This window comes from Lycorma delicatula, chromosome 8 (genome assembly GCF_047948215.1).
Source record: "Lycorma delicatula isolate Av1 chromosome 8, ASM4794821v1, whole genome shotgun sequence".
In the NCBI taxonomy this organism is placed as follows: Eukaryota; Metazoa; Arthropoda; class Insecta; order Hemiptera; family Fulgoridae; genus Lycorma; species Lycorma delicatula.
This window is the reverse complement of record NC_134462.1, coordinates 51,548,885-51,566,910: the sequence shown is the minus strand read 5'-3', so window position 1 is coordinate 51,566,910 and position 18,026 is coordinate 51,548,885. Positions and strand designations below refer to the sequence as shown.

The window sequence follows — 18,026 nt, the reverse complement described above, 5'->3', positions numbered from 1 at the left end:
ACTATAGGCCATTTTTGAAATTTTTTATTGAAAAATATTAAATGGTTACCGTTTTGGTTAAGAAGTCTAGTTCGAAGTCTTTTTAAATAATTTTTTTTTCAGTGACGTTAAAATAATACGTCACTTTTATTCTTTGCATTTAAAATTGTGCATTTTCATCACATAGGAGCTCCCTGGGTAATTGAAGTGTGTTGGCTTCATTTTGAAAAATGTTAAAAAGTTATTTAACGTGGTACTTGTATTTTATTAATACTCTGTATAAATAATATATATATATTTGTATATAAAATAAGTAAACTACAAATATGTTGCAATATAACAAAAATTAAAGTAATACGTACGAAAATATGTAATTCTTTTTCTCCTTTAATAATATTTAAATATAAATATTTTAAAAACTACTATCAAGACTCTGGCTTCCTGTTATTGTGAATATTTCCTAACAAGAAGCATTGTTTTATTTTATATTTTTTTATACAATTAAATGTTTGTAATTTATAAGTGCGTAACTGGCCATATAAAAAATTCATACATTTATGACAATGAAATTACGATTAAAATCCTTAGAGCCTTTTTAATTAGTTATATGCATATACATAAAAAAAAAAATAACTGAAAAACAGACTTAATAAGAATATATTACTCATCGACGGAAAGTATAAAATAAATGTTTAATTTGCGTACTTAAGTAACCGTTAATTTATGAGTACTATACCTGGGTAGATGCATGCAATCTGTTTGTTACGTTAAGAATAGTCTACCGTACATTTAGATGAACAGAATTAGTAATTAGCGTAGAATTTTACTATCTCATTCAGCTTCAAAATAACAAACTAAAAAATAAGAACAGTAATACTCTCAAAATTACAATCAATAACTGCAGTGAATCATTGGTTATATTGGGTGAGGGAAATTACAATTACAATTTATGTTAAATATTTGAATTAATGATTCGACAGCTGATTTTTCATCCTTAGTTCTAAAGCAAATTATTACACATCATGGGCAGTATTATAAAGCAGTTCACGGAACAAACTTGATTAAATATAAAATATCTACCGCATCTCAAAATCTGTTACATTGATACTTTAATTTTATGCAAAAATATACAATTGCAGATGATATAATTTTTAAATTATAGATTTAATATTTTTCATCAACCACATAAGATCAATCGGAATATTTTGAACAAACCATTACTTGGACGATCGAAAATTAAATTCTTGTTTTTGATTTTGTTCTCGAACAAGTGAAAATCAATATTTAAATGTAAATAAAAAACTCTTAATATCCTGCTGAAATAATTTATAATTATTGTAATTTAATAAATATTCAAAATAGTAATATATAGCCTATAATTTATCTTGGGAGAGCCGTTAGTAGGGTTGCTGTTATCACCTACACTTTTTAGCCTAACATACAATTGGGATAAATAATAAGAAAATATTCTGATTAATGTAAAATTGTCTGTTTTATTGTAAAAAGAACAAAGTACAAACGGACTGAAATAAATTTAGTAAAAATTTACCACAAATTTAAAAACTCAAAAAAAAATATCTGGTTGAAAATAAATACGCCTAAGAATAAAAAAGGTTTATTCAACAAATTATTGAGTGTAAAAAATATATAATTAGTTAACGAACTGAGAATTAACTAATGAAATAAATGGTACCTACTTATAATATCTACAGAATCGTTCAGTATAGAAAGTCTCAACAAAAAGTTAATTAACTGGAAAGCATTGGTATTATGAAGATACATGCCGTCCTCTCACTTCATTCATTAGTAGTATGTTCTAATAACAACTACACTCATCAACTAACAAACGTTTCAAAAAGGACTTTAAAAGCATATACAAATTTATTAAGATAACATACAGATTTGGTTGAGGTCTTATTTCACAGAAAAACACACATCAGGTTTGTCCCCCAACATTCACAATGTTGGGGGACAATGATATGGTTTCCATTGGTAATACAATAAACATCTCACCTGAAGTCGATTGTCGATTCACCTGAAGTCGGGCGTTACCTCTGCCGCTGCAAGGTTAATTCGAAGTCTTAGCTCAACGATATCAGCAGGGAAAGGTGTTAAATAAACCCTATCTTTAGTGAAACCCCACAAGGAATATCTAGAAAGGTCAAATCTGTGAACCGAGGTGACCATGCAATTGGACCTTCACAACTAATCCATCGACCTTAGAATCGAATATCAAGAAAATCTCGGACTTTTAGACGGTAGTAAGGTGGTACCCCGTGTTACTGATAGTAATGGTATCCATCTTGGTCATCATCGTCTAACTGAGAAATCAGAAAATTTTGAAGCGTGATTAAATAAACGATACCATTTACGATTGCCTCCTGGAAAAAGAACGGACCGTACTGTATTTTTTGCTTAGGGCACAAACAAAAATTAACCTCAGGGCTATGAGGATTGTGCTGCAAAGTTTCATGAGGGTTTTCGCGATCCCGTATTCGGCAGTTATGTATGTTCACCTTGCCACTGATGTGAAACGTTGACTTATCGCTAAAAATTACACTGTCTAAAAATTTATCCTTGTCTGCAACTTCATCCGAAATTTTCACACAAAACTGCAGCCGAGCAACTACATCTTCATCTGTAATATGTTTCACCACGGTTAGTTTGTATGGCATCGAGTGCAACTGTTTACTTAACACGCGCTAGACAGTCCTTTGTGGAATACCAGTCTCACATGACGTACGTCGAATTGATTTCTTCGGACTACGTGCAATGCTTTCTTCAAGTTGTTCCTCAGCAGTATCAGGAACGCGTGGGCGTCCTGGTGATTTTGTATGTTTAACAGAACAACCTGTCGCAACGAAGGTTTGGTGCAAAGAGTAAATTGCACGCATATTAGGAGGCTCCCAACCGTACTCTCCACGAAAATTACGTTGAACTGTTGACAGCAAATCGTGAAACCAAAAAATATAGCGAGCACGTTCTTCGCCAAAAAATACATCCATTTTTAACTACATTGGTGACAGTGCTGGAGGCTGAAATTCGGTACTAATGAACTAAATGAGTCAAAACTTGATGCATTTTGTTACGAAAGTAGACCTCAACCGAATCTGTAAGGCAACTAAATAAATAATTATATGTTTTTAAATTTGTGAAGTACTTTTTGAATCAACCGTATCTTTTATTATTCCTGCCAGGAATGATGTAACACTATTTATTAAAACTGCTTAAATATGATTTTATGCCTTAATAGATTACAACTGCATGTTGCATAACAGAAAATCGTAAAACAAATTATTTTTAAATTAACCAGTAATAATAATTTAAAAGTAATGTTTTAATATAATACGGATGTTTGTTTTGTCTTTTTTATTAAAATTGAAAATAATAAACTATTTTAATCATTATGATGTGAGTACGTGCAACTAACAAGAAATACAAGCTTGTATAAAAAAAGAAAAAAAAGAAAGCCAACAAAGTTAGCAATAAAACTAAAAAAAGATACATTTAAGAAAGAATCAATAAATCACTGTAATTTAAATATATATTACGTACACATCATCAGCGAAATGTAACCAAGCGTAAAATGTAAATATAATTACCATAAAATTGTAAATAAGCAGATATATCTAAATAATTGACAGGAAAACATACTGCAAAAAGAGATATAAATCTTTTCAATTGATTTTTAAAAGAAAATTACACGAATTAATGTATATAAACATAACTATATTTACGTTAAAATTAATCAAATAAGCTAAAAAAATAATAGTTATGTAATCGAATTAGAGTAGAGTAAAGTAGAGGTGATTGGTTATGTTTGTAAAATTTTAAGAAAATTGATCCCAAAGAAACTACCTATCCCACTCCTTGGAGATACGAACCCCAAACTTTTACCAACAAACTGCCCCACATGATAAGGTCTCTTATTTCGTCAAAATCGGTTTATCCAGTCAAAAGTTTTTAAGCTTCAAAACCGCCAACATAAGTATGTACAGACGAACATTACCTCCCACTTTTTGTTTTTATTTTTGGGTCCTTGGGTCATGAAACATCGAGAAAAACAAATATCTCATTTTTTTACTGATTATCATAATTTTCTTCTCGCAGAATAACTCTAGAGCTATGACACCAGGAAAGTAAAAACTAAAGAAATAACTAATTAAGAAAAGAATCTTTCTCGCCTATCGTATATTAAAATTAACTCGACTTTATACCAATGTGAAATAGACAAAAAAAAAAAAGACTTAAAAATATGTCTTATTAACTGTTTATTGTTATACTCGGCAAATTCAGAAAATGTTAGGGTTACAGTTTACAAGTTATCGCAATTTTTTTAAGTAATACAAATTTCAGTAAGGATTGATAACTATTTGTAAATAAAAAACTAATTACCATTTACTTAAAAAAATTACTAAAAAAATTTTTGTCAAATTTCTCAAGGACTAAAAACGCTGTCAAATATTCCATATGTATATAGAGTATATATAAAGAAAAAAAAACATACAGTAATGACAAGCAAATTAAAACAAATTAACTATATTTCTACAAGAGCAAAAAGAGCCCGAAAAGACTTACATCCCTTTCCCGGGTAAATTAAAAATTGCATGACAACCCATCATCGAGATATTTATTAGGTGTTAACTGTACAGATTATCCCACTCGTAACCGAATGATTTCAAAATTCAATCTCGTAAATTTCTTAAATATAAGACCTATTTTAGCTAGTACATTTTTTGCAATACCCGAAAAAATGTAAAAAAGGATTTTGCTCTCCTCCTTTTAATTAATGGTCCGATGAGAGACAACGAACTAAAAGTGTACTTGGCATCAATGGTCCCTTACACCGCGCCAAATTTCATAAAACCTTTACATAGTGTTAGAAGAAATCTGATTCACTTTGACGTTTATACTCTATTTCTATACAGTATAATCGTCTTCTCCATAACTCTTATATGAATAAAAATAATGTAATTTTTTTTTCAGAATAACACGTCTGATTTCCTCTAATAAATAAAGATTTGATTAATCTGATAGTTAAAAATATATTAATTATTACACCGCTATTTAAAATTTTTAAAAAGTAACATTAGTTTTGTCTAAAACTTTAGAAGTTTTTCATTATCGGAAAAAGTTAGTTTTTTTAAAATTAATAATGTACGTTTCAAACGCCAACCGTGAAGGTGGACTCATCTTTTTATGAAATCTAGAATAAAACTTTTATTTAATAACATCCATGGGTATAAATTACTATAGGTTTTGTAAAATTTGTAATGTTATGTAGCACGTTGAAGGATTTTAACAATAATTTTTTTCCTAATATGTAGAACAATTGCTTTCAGAAATCATGTTGAAAAATGTATTCCATTGTAACGTAAATTAACTAAGAAAGATTGTTTTTTTAATTGATTATACTGTATGCATTAAAAATTAAATTTAAAATAAGCTAACAACAAAGTTGTAATACTTTCCTGGCATTGGTTATTCATTCTTGTACTCATATAATGGAAAAATAATGATGTATGAAAATAAACTAAACATTTTTTTTTTTAATTCTAAAAATCGAATTAAGAGTCACATGTACTAGCGGTAGGAGAAAGTTGTAAACTGTAGAAGAGAAGGATGGTTGGTGAATTTAGGTTTCGTGGACAGGATAACAGTCAGTTTATTAACAAAGTGGGTGCGTGTGCGTGCATTTTTGTTAGTTAATGCTTTAAAGTTATTGTTTATGCTTTACACTTTATGCTTTAAAGTTATTACCACTAAAATGTTGTGTAAGTAAGCTCACACGACATTGCCGACGTACCTATTGACATATGTTGTCAAATACAACCGACAGCTTAAGAATTAAATTAAAAAAAAAAAAAAAAAAAAACTGAAAAAGTTCGTCTATAGTTTCCTTCCTTCATGTCCCTACGATTTTTTTTTTAAATACTATGTTTTCCTCATTTGGCTGTTACTATCAAGTTCTCCCAACCGTAAAAATCCCTCCTATTTGTTTAAAAAAAAGAATACTGGGAAAAATAAACTTAAAAATTCAAAAAGTAAATTATATCTTACTAAAATAGTTTCAAACAAGAATTTATTTATTCTCTTAGCAGCAGATTTATCTATAATTATAATTACTTGTATTGTTTTTTACATGAATTATGCTTTTATAAAAAAATGACCAAGAAAGGCCGTGATTGGAGCCCAAAACATAATAAATAGAAGACGAACAAGCTACCATTTTGCCTCGGAGGTTGGTTGAAATTTACAGTACTATAAGAGACACAGTAATAATATTGGAAAAAATGGGTATAATTTATTTATTTGTATAGCAAAAACATGCTTACCCCCGCTTACAGTTACCGACGGATAATAATGAATTTGGTTTAAAGAAAACCGTGAATTACCGGGATTCAAACCCGATGAAAGGCAAAGATGCTACCATTCCGAACGTTGCATAGAAATTGAGATCTCCGAATCATAAAAAACACAAAATGAAAACGAAAACCTTTGCCAAAAAGTTATGTTATTCGATTATTGACAATCGAATCTTATAAAATTTCCATTGTTCGGTAGGTAAATTGTTTCATTGGTTTTCATTATCATTTAATTTTTATAAAAAACCTAAAATAAATATTTGACAAGATAATTAGTATAAACCTAATTAATTATTATAACAAAATCCAACCTACAAAAAACAAAAAAAAAAAAAAAACAATGCTTCGAAAAACAATATAGAAAATTATTAAATAAAAAACTATTTTGTGGAATTTCGCCAAGTTTATTACTATTGTTATTATTGCTAACAAAAAATGTGAAAAAAGAAATAATGGTTAAATAATAACCTAATTTATTCAGTTATTAATTATTCAATGCAATAATGTGATCTTTGCAACAGGCTAGCTTAGAAATTATATCTAACAAATTAACATATATAATTAATTAATCATAACATTCATTAAAGACCGATTGGTCAGTAATTTTCATAAGATATCTTAAAAAAATTCTAACCTACTATTATTATGTTTATTAAAAAAACAAAAATATATTTAAACATTTTTTGCAAGATTGTATTATTTAAATTTTTTTAACTGAGAGTGTCACTCTTGTATGTATGATATAAGTTCCAAATTCAGATTTACACCATATTTGACGTATAGGAAATCGCTTTTTTCTTTTTAAACTAAGTGAGTCTATTTTACATTCTTTTTTAAAGTTAAAAGAAAAAATTAAGCATATAATTCTCACAAAATAGAAAAAAATAGTTTAGCAAGAAAACAAATTATACGGATCTTGATCATCTCCAGACAAATCACTATTCTGAAAAATATTAAGTATATTCAAAGGGAAATTTTATCTTTTGATACTATAAAGCATCTTTCGATCCTCAGCTACAAGTGTCATTACAGACATAAACAACTAGACGAACGCGTGGTATTTTTTAATGACGTATTAAAAAACAATACAACAGTAGAGCAAAACAAATTTTTTTAAGGCTGTGACTTTAAATCAGGAAGAATCCCTTCAACTTCAAGATATTCATTATACTAAGTACAAGATACAGTATTACAGAACTATTAAGATTTTTTACGCACTGAAGTGAAAAGACGTAAGTGAAGGCCGACTATGTTTTTTTTTTGTACTATATACGTTGTTTTCCACTGTATTTACGAATATTTTTCTTTTTTGCGTTTTAATTTAAAAAAGTCTGTTAATACAGTATTTATATTTTTGATAATGTGTATTAAAAATGTGTGCGTTAAACTTATTTTTTGTTGAAAATTAAAAGGTGGAAAATGTAGTAAAATTTTTTTAACTTTAATTATACTCGCTGTAAGTACTGTATACGATAAAAACACATTTTTGTTACTATTTATGTAGTTTTAAGTATTTTTTTTTATAATAAATATTTCGTTCAAAAAATATTCTATAATTCGGAATTTTCCAGAATTCGAACTAGGCTTTGTTCTGTATATTCCAAATTGAAGACATTTCATTGTATTATTATTTCTTCTTTATTTGCTTTTTTAAATATTTTTCCTCTGGGTCTACGATACATTTAAATCAATAAACAATTATTTAAGAAATGCCACCTAGATTTAAATTTTAATTAAATATTTTGTAAAGCTTTTTGAGCGTTTCCTTATCCAATTTTTAAAACTTTTTGTTTTATTTTCGAAAATAGTTTAATTTTAGTGAGTTTTTCAATATTTATTTTCTTTCGTTTTAAAATTACTTGTTTAAAATAAATCCCATTATAGATAAAGTAAGTGCCTATTTTTTTTCTTAGAGGGGTTAAACAGGCTTTATCTAAAAGCCACTTCAATCACTGTGCAGCTACGGGAAATTAAACAGTCCCAAACTGAAGGAATGAATGTTAGTGTGTATTCACACTTTGTATGGAATTTTCACACTACAAAAATTCCCATTTCATTTCATCCTCTGAAGCAATATCTAATGATGGTCCCGGAGGCTAAAAACCAAAAACCCCGTTTTTTTATATAAATATAAAGTCATTATTTAATTTTAAATACGCGTGGCGCAGTGGTAAACGTCTCGGCATTTCATCCGGAGGTCCCGGGTTGAATCTCGGTCAGACATGGCATCTTTTCATATGCAACAAAATTTCCATTTCATAATCTCATGAATAAGCTTCGAGTTTATTTGGTAAATTAATCATAAAAAAAAAAATATTTGCAGTAAAGTATTTGCGATTTCATTTTGTAATTAATTTTATTACTTTATTTTATTTATGATATTATATACTTATTTTATTTCTTTTTAGAGTTTAATTTCGACGAATTGCTTGTTCTTTATTTGTAATTTTTTTCTTTAAATTGTAAAAATCTCGTATTTTATTAAAGAAAAATTAGCATCCTAAAATTTTGAAAAATATTAGCTATTTATTCATGTTCACTACTTTTATTATTCTACCTGCAATAACATTTATCGTTACAAGAAAAAATAAAACTTTACAATCTTTATTAGTTTTCATTTAACTACATTGATACCTTTATTTTCTGAAAAAAAAAATGAAAACAAAATTCATAAATATTTCTTTAATTGAATGACTGGTAGATATACGCAACTGATAATAAAAATTAAATAAAAAGTAACTATTTAAAAGCTTATTTAACTGAGCCTTGGAATTTATCCTAACTTTTTAGTAAGTAATACTTATACAATATTTACTAAATATTATATCTACTTATAAAATTTATTAAAGATGATGTCATCCTGCTCTTTTTAATAAAAAAGTTGGATTACGTTTAATTAAAATGTATGACATATTCCTGAGAAAGGTAGTTAATATGTCGAAAATGTTTATTCTAAAAACAAGATCATTTAAAAAGGGCAAAGAGTTTTTATCCTTAATTCTATTCTTTCTTGTTTCCCGGGTACGTATTTTTAGCGGTATAGTATAACTAACTACAGATGTTTCCATTTCATTAGTATATCAATTTATATATTGAGCATTCAGAAGTTGGGTGGGATATTAAGCCTAAATCTTAATTTTTTTCCCGTCTGATATAGTTTTTTTATATCTTCATTCTGAATTAACGGATTATTATGAACTACGGAAACCTTATCTTATAATTTTACGCAATCAGTAGATCATTATTTTTTTACGTAATTCAATATCTCTTAAGAGGCTTATCACATTCGGTTCATGTCTCTCAGTGGACGCAATTTTTGGATTATAATTCTTTTATAATATTCTCATTTATGATTTTTTTTTACAGTCTTTTCGAAGAAAAACACGACATTACTTTCAATTACATGGTAGGATTCAGGGGTGAGATTGGATTTTGTTTACGTTTTGAAATATGAGGAGTACGAAAATACCACTCATACATAACATTTTGTGGCTCGAAAATCTCCAAAACTACTAGATCAATTTCATTAAAATTTAGATATAGTGTAGTAGTGCATGTGAAAATTTATGAAGATTAGTTGAATCGTTCTTTAGTTAAGTTCAATTTAAGGTCCACAACAGACAATGTAATCTCAATTTGAGGTTATGTTATCTTTGGAATAGTATTTTTCATACGCGCTTTTGCACTGTGACAGTAGTAAATGAGTTTAAACTTAATCTTGTGTGTAGGTTTTACTTGTTATCTTTATTATTTCATCAAATTACGGTTAAAATAAGTTAATTTTCTTATAAACAGGAAATATATTTTAATATTAAATAAAAAATATTATACCTCTTTTTTGTTTTCTCATTAATTTATGTTTTGTATATTTCTTATGCAAAAAATTATATTAAATAAAATAAAAATTCGGTCTTGTTGAGCAGGAATGCGCAAGATTTCTTTTTTTTATATCGCCACATAAGCTTGATGCTATTGTATGTGGTAAATGGAGAAAGAATTTTGTAGTTTATGAAAAAATGTCATGCCTGACTGGGATTCGAATTCAAAAACTACGGATGAAAAGCCAAGATGCTACCACTTTGCCCCAGAGATTGGCTTAAACCGATATCATTTTTTAATAGGGTCAAGAATTTCTTCTTTATTTTTCTGTTTAACCTCCGGAGCCACCGTAAGTAAAACTTAGAATTTGTTTTCTTTCTTCAAAGGATGAATGAGGATGATATGTATGAATGTAAAGGAAGTGTAGTCTTCATCCAGGTCGACCGTTCCTGAGCTGTGTGGTTAATTGAAATTCAACCACCAAAGGACACTCACCGGGTCTAGTACTAAACACGTCTTCGTAAATCAGCTGATTTCGAAGTTCCAGTGGTCAAATCCTAGTAAAAGCAGTTACTTTTATACGGATTTGAATACTAGATCGTGGATACCGGTGTTCTTTTGTAGTTGGGTTTCAGTCAACCACACGTCTCAGAAATGGTCGACCTCAGGCTGTACAAGAATACACTTTACTTACACTCATACATATCATCCTCATTCATCCTCTGAAGTAATACCTGACGGTGATTCCTGGAGGCTAAACAGGAAAAACCCACCAAAGGACACCGGTATCCACGATCTAGTATTCATATCAGTACAAAAGATCAAAATCTACTTTTAAGACCGAGAGTATACAGCTAAGTCAAGTCGTGAACTGGTTCAATTATCAGGAATTTATTATTTTAGGTTAATAACCATCTAATTGACGGAGCCATCAATATCGATTGATATTCTTTGTAAAAAAAGAAAAAAATCAACTTATAATGGGATTTCTTAAGGAAGAATTTATAATAAAATTAATCGAAAGTAAGCAGAAGCGAATCCACGAAGTTATTAAAGCTAAGAGCTTATTATTAATATTCCTCCTAAGCAGCAGCCAATCAGATAACCTTAGTGGTGAAGCTGGAAAAATTAAGGAGATCTTTGATTTTTATTTTATATTCTGGAAAATGCAATTCAAAGATCTATTTTCATAAAAACGTTTTGTTAGAAAAAATTTACTGTTTATAAAAAACAAAGTCTTACAATTAAAAAATACAATATTTCTGAAAAATTTATAGTACACGGTTAAGAAAAATGATAATTAAACATAATCGTAAAAATTTTAAAAATGTAAAGCATAGAAAATTCAATTTCATGAAATATATATATTTTTTAACGTGTACACGGAAATTTTCTTCAACTGTTGGACTATATTAAAATTACATCAATTTTTGCTCACTTTCTGTTTACTATACAGAGTGATTCACGAAGAATGTACAAACTTTCAGGACATATTGTACTAGCGAAAGTAAAGAATGTTCGTATAAACGTAGGTTCGGAAACGTTTCTTTAGCGATTGTCGGTTGGTGAAAGATTTCTCCCTGATACCTGCGCCTTCGGTAAATTAAGTCACATTAAAATTCTTAGGGACTCAATTAAATGGTAACTTCAGTGATTTTATATGAAACATAAGATAAAAAATTGAAAAAAAAAAATGTTCCAGAACTGTACTTTTAGTATTTTTGAAAAATGTGAGTTAAAATACCAAAGATTGGAGTAAAATAACTTTGGTGAATGAGCAGATAAAAATAACAGATAACATTTTTAAACAAAACTTAGAATTTGTTTAATACTTTAAACAGAATATTCTTTTTTGAGTAAAACTGTATGAATAAAGTTCACAGGAACTAAATACAGACGCAAGAATTTCGAAGTTTATTAAAAACAAAACATATAAAAATGACATCTTAATTAGTCATTAAACAAGAAATTTTTCAATATTACAGAACAAAAGAATTGAATAAGTTTTGTGTGTTTATTATCTTTTTTCTTTGTTAAATATATTTGTATTTTCTTTGTAAATAATTTGTATTTTTATTGATATAATTTATTAATAACCAGACGCTTTTTCTAAGATTATAATAAATCAACGAACATTAACGATAAAAATTAGAAGTAAACAAAGAAAGTTCATTCCTTCTCTTTAGTGCATAAATAAGTAACATTAAATTTACTCATGGCATTCTGTTTTAATAAATACTTAACCTGTTACTCTAAATCTTAAATTAAGGCATGTATATACAGAATGATTCTGATTATTTCAAACAAATTTAGATAAAATTAATTTTTAATTAACTTTAAAGATTTCTAATAAACTGTTTTATTTGATTTTTCTTTTTTTTATCTTTTATTGTTCATCTTTCGTGTAATTCTTTTATTTTGCAATACTCGTAACTTTGTTTCGTTTAATTCAAAGTTAAAGTCTGCCAAATTTTGATAAGTTTATTTCTTATAAACTTCGAAATTCTCACCTTTGCATTTAGTTTTTTTGAGGGACTTAATTCCATACCATTTTACGCAGAATCAAATTCTCTACGAATTTTGTTTAAAACTTTTATCTAAACTCTTACTTTTATAACTTTTAGATAAAAATTATCTAACAAAGTTATATTACATCAAATATAGAATAGTGTGTTTTTTGACTTTAATCTTTTATCTTTTGACCCACATTTCTCGAAGACTAATAAAATTCACTTCCGGGGTTTTCAATATTATAGGTCAGATTTCATGTTAAACCACTAAGTTTACCCCTTCATTTAGGTCTCAAGAATTACAGTCTGGACTAATATTACAGGAAGCGCAGAAATCAGGGCGAAATCTTTCGCCAGACGACACTTGCTAACAAAGCGTTCCCGTACCTTTGTTTACATGAACTATGAATTATGTTTCTGCTTTCATATTCTCCATTTTACGATCAATTCGATGAAATATTAATTGTTTTTATTTATTGTTAATTCTGGTATTGTAAATTAGTATCAAATTAAGCAATAATTTTCTCACAATAATAGACCTAATAATTATGACAAAAAATTACATCAATTTTCTCCCATAACTTGGCTATTTGTTAACCGATTCAAAAAAATAAATTATCATTTTGTTCAAAAAAAAAGGCTTAATATTTTAGAAAATAACATAAATTTTGATAAAACTAATTATTACAGAGATATAACGGATTGAAAAATAAACGTGGCCGCCATTTTATAATTTGTAAAGGTATTTAAGTCCTGATTTTTTGCTAATTTTAAAACTTTATTACCAAGACGCTTACCAAATGTTAATGTTATTCGTCTATCCGAACTTGAGATATAAATAATTATATAAAAATAAAAAAATGGTGGACAGGGAGAGAACGAAGGAGAAATTGAGATATTTCCTAAAGATATTTTTTGTTTAGTTTTACAAGTAGAATCCGAAAAAGTATAGCCAGCCCACGGTTTTACCAAAGCTCTGTATAATGAATTGCTCTTATAACGTTATTGACGTAAACAAACTTTTAATTAATAAAAACAGTTTGATGTCAAAAAATAAAATACAACAAAAATAATTTCAAGAAAAACATTTGAATATAGTTTTAAACAACATTCGTTTTCCACAGGCATATCTAAACGCAATATTCTTGGTAAATCTTTCATCCAACCGTACCAATACCGAAATGTTACGCGAAAGAATCATCCTTACATCACAAAACCTAAGATTAAAGCCTGCTGCTTCAACCATACCTAATATTAATAATTAATATTCCACGGTTCTTAATATTTGAAATTCATAACTTTTGTTCTATTCATCGATTATTAAATCCGGCACTAATTATTAAATATCCAACTAAACAAAAAACTTATACCTGTAATTGATAACAGTTAACGTACTTGTATATATAACAAATGTATCCCTCATATTAAAATTTATTTTAATATTTATTCGTATTAAATAATTTATTAATATTTATTTATATAAACTTACAGTTGAGCGCTGTAATACGGCATCACATCATTAACAACAGGATTTGCTAATGTTGTGTAGCATGTACCGGTTTGTAGAATATGACATCGATTTTTAGTTGTTCGACGTAGAAATGATACGTTCCAGGTACGAAGGATGATAAGTTTGAATACATTTCCAGTTTGAAGAATTTTTGAATCCAAAATTTTAAACGACAACGACGAAATTTTTGTGATATTATAATTAACTTTTTGTTAACGAAATATTTATTTCACGTATTTTCTTATAATTTAAAAAAAACACACACTTAATTTAAGACACTTTAGCACCCACTTAATTTAAATATACACTATAAAAAGAAAAAGAGAAGATAAGCTTAAACCGTAAAATGTTTGATTAAATTAATATTTTTATTTATGAATAAATGATTTTATAAACTAAGTAAAAATAATGTTCATTATGAGAAATGCTCCTTGCAATAAATAAAATTATGATGATTTAATATAACTAGACAATAAGATAACAATTGAATATATATATATATATATATATATAAAAGTAATATATATATCCATATATATAACTTTTAAATATAATTATAATTTTAATTAAATAAATTTAGGTCTAGCAAGTAATATAAGATAACAGGAAAGTAAAGAACTCTGGCCTTAATACGATTATTTTTATAATATACCATACGATAATGACCAAACTCTCTCTCACTCTCTCTCTCTCTCTCTCTCTTTCTCTCTCTCTCTCTCTCTCTCTCTCTCTCTGTGTGTGTGTGTGTGTGTGTGTGTGTGTGTATCTGTGTCTTTCACAGGCACGCACCACGCGTACACACGCCACCAAAATCTATGTAAATGGATAAAACAGAAAACAAAGAATGTAAAAGCGAAATTTTTTTATTTATTACTTATTTTTATCGTATGTATTTGGCAAAATTGAAAATAACTTGATTTATAAAAAAATTAAGTGATGTAGACGTCAGTGAATATATTTTACACATTTTATATATTTTAGTAGGATTTTTTTTGCATATATAATTTAATAAAAATATAAAAATGAAGCTGTTGTAGATATTTTATATTTTATTTAAAAATATACGTGTAAGGTTCTTGTAAAGTTTTAAACATACAAATTAAAAAATAAATCAAATTAAATATGCGCTGAAAAATTATAAAAAATATTTTTAATATGAATATAACATTAAGAAAAAAACTATGATGAAATAAAAAAAATAATAAGTGAAAATATCTACTACAATAAGACCAAAATTAAAAAATAATATATTTAAAAATATGTTATTAAAATAAAAATTACTGTTATCTTTTCTGCTAAGATCATTATAGTTCCGAAACGGAACCACTAAATTGTCAAAACTTGTATTCATAAGTTCTGACAATGAAGTGGTTCTGAAACATGGGATAAAAGAATGAGGGGTTTTTTTAACTTTCGGGAGCACCGCTAGGTATTGCTTCAGAGGATGAGGTGAATGACAAGTAGCGTGTGAAAATGTTATGCCTGACTGGGATTCGAATCCGGGACCTCCGGATGAAAAGCCGAGACGCTACCACTCGCGTCACGGAGGCCGGAAAAAGAATGAAGCTAAGAAAGGTAAACAGTATTCAACATAGAAATTTAAAATATGTAATACGAAACTAAAAATTAATAAAAAAAATTCTTCTTTAAATTTTGCCTTTTTAAGTCGGCGTAAAATTAAAAAAAAATGTTTAAAAATTTTTTGATTGGTTATCAGAGGTAATTTATGTCAAACCTAAAAGGCTTATTCTACAAAAAGGTCTTCTGGACATTAAGGTATACCATTCGAAATGGTCCTGTCCACACACAAAATATCCAAAACGTACTATAATGTTAAATGTCAAAAATATAAAATGTCCAGGCATGGTATTTAATATCATCCGGTAACTACATTATCCTAAAATGTCAATAATTTTCTAAGGAGGTTAGAAATTAGAATATGAATCAACTATTTACTGACTTAAGATAATACACCATTGTATTGCAATCAAGGTAATTACTAAATGCGAATACATTGTTATTGAATAAAAAATTAGGATAATATGAATTTATTTTATAATTTGTCATCATTCTGCTGAGCCGGATCGTTGTGAAGTTTCAAACGATAAGAAACTCCCTTAAATAGCGGGGAACATCGTTTCCGTCCTTACACTGCTGACACTGGTTAACCAGTGCGGGCACTCTTTGTTAGTTTAAGATTTATCTTTTGGTGAGCGCTTGTTAAGCAAGAAATACCTCTTATTTTTTGTATTAAAATAATTGAAGCAGTGGCTCTCGATGTATGCAACTGTATCATAAAATTTTCTAAAAGTTATTGACGCAACCATGACAATATTTATAATGTATCGTTAACAGTAGGAAATTCAATGATTTATATTTTATTGACATAACCACGAAAAGGTTTCAGACAACCTTTTTAGGTTATATTTAGAGGACTAACAACCACTTAAAACGGATTCGATCCTGTGCCTATCAAGGAAGATATGATTTTTTTTTGTCCTTGAAACCCCATTTTTTGTACCTTTACCCTCATCCAAAGAATATTAGGAACTTTAAACGAATTCGATATTTTACTTAATAAGAAAGTTATAGCGATATTTTGATTTTACTGTCTTTTTTCTGTTTTGGTCATCCCTTGGATATATATATAATTTTATTACCGAAATATTCTCTATAAGACATATACGAAAGGAAAAAATTATGTTCTTTACAACCAGTTAATAATAGATAAAATGTAATTACTTCTTCAGGATTATTATTTAAAATAAACTCTAATGCTCATCCAAGATTGTGGAATTAAAAGTCAAATAAAATCAACCCATTCATTTAATTTATTAATTGCGCTATTCAAAGTTACATAAATTTAATATTTAAAAATCAATGTTCTAAAATTACATGTCGTTGTCCTCATAAAGAAAAACTTAACATTTTTTAAATTAGAAATGATATAAATGTTTATGAATAATCAGAAAAAACATACAAAAGCTACGTTACCATAAAACAAAATAGACTTATTATAAGCGAGTCCTTGAATAAGGTATGTAGATAAAATATTAATTAAAAATAGAATTATTGTATAAAGCCGATTTATAATTACATTTTTAACAATAGAATCACTTTTTATGATCTATAACGCTTCGGAAAAAAATTTAGTATAAATTAAAAAAAAAAATACTATTATTTATTCTATTGTAAAAAATTAAAATAGGAATTATAGAGATAACAACCCATACCAGTTACACGCATAGGCTCGTTGCGAGTCTAAGCATATTACGTCAATGCGAATGAAATTGTTGGATGTGCTTGTCACACCCCTCTCCACTTCACTTCTAATGAGTAGTAACAGAAGTTTTAGGGTTATTTAAAACAAAACTGTTGATCAACTCTAGGCAGTAAATTGGGTTTTACATTGCATTTAGTGGTGCGCATTTTTCCCATTTTATAATACAGAATCAGGGTCTCTCACCTTGTACTGGATCGTCCAACAAACTTCGACAAAGCAAATTCAAATTGTTCCCTTCTAAAAATGTAGTTTTTTTTAGTGTTGAAAAATAGGTTGACCGAGCAATATTTACCTGTTCCATATTCCTATAATTTTAGAAATAATAAGCTTACTTAATTTACAATATTATTTTGTCTTTCAATTAGCATTACATACCCAAACACACCTTCTTATATACCGTAGTATAAAATGATGATTAAATATACATTTACATTATACTACTAAATAATATGCAAGATAATTTATTTCAGGCTGTCAATTTTCAGCAAATCCAATAAAAAAATGTTGGTGCAAGTCACGTTGTTATAAACTTTTCAATATTAAATTTATGGGTAATTCGT

The 18,026-nt window shown here is 27.8% G+C and overlaps 1 protein-coding gene across 1 annotated transcript in view; it reads right to left on the bottom strand.

Annotated features, from left to right (window-relative positions):
- The window catches only part of cu (NADP/NADPH phosphatase nocturnin), a 323,896-nt gene extending 309,629 nt beyond the window's left edge, over positions 1-14,267 (bottom strand). Inside the window, exon 1 of the mRNA XM_075372551.1 lies at positions 14,163-14,267. Coding sequence (XP_075228666.1) covers positions 14,163-14,185 — 23 coding nt within the window. The 5' untranslated portion in view covers positions 14,186-14,267. The remainder of the gene's footprint in view (positions 1-14,162) is intronic.
- Positions 14,268-18,026: the final 3,759 nt, after the last annotated feature.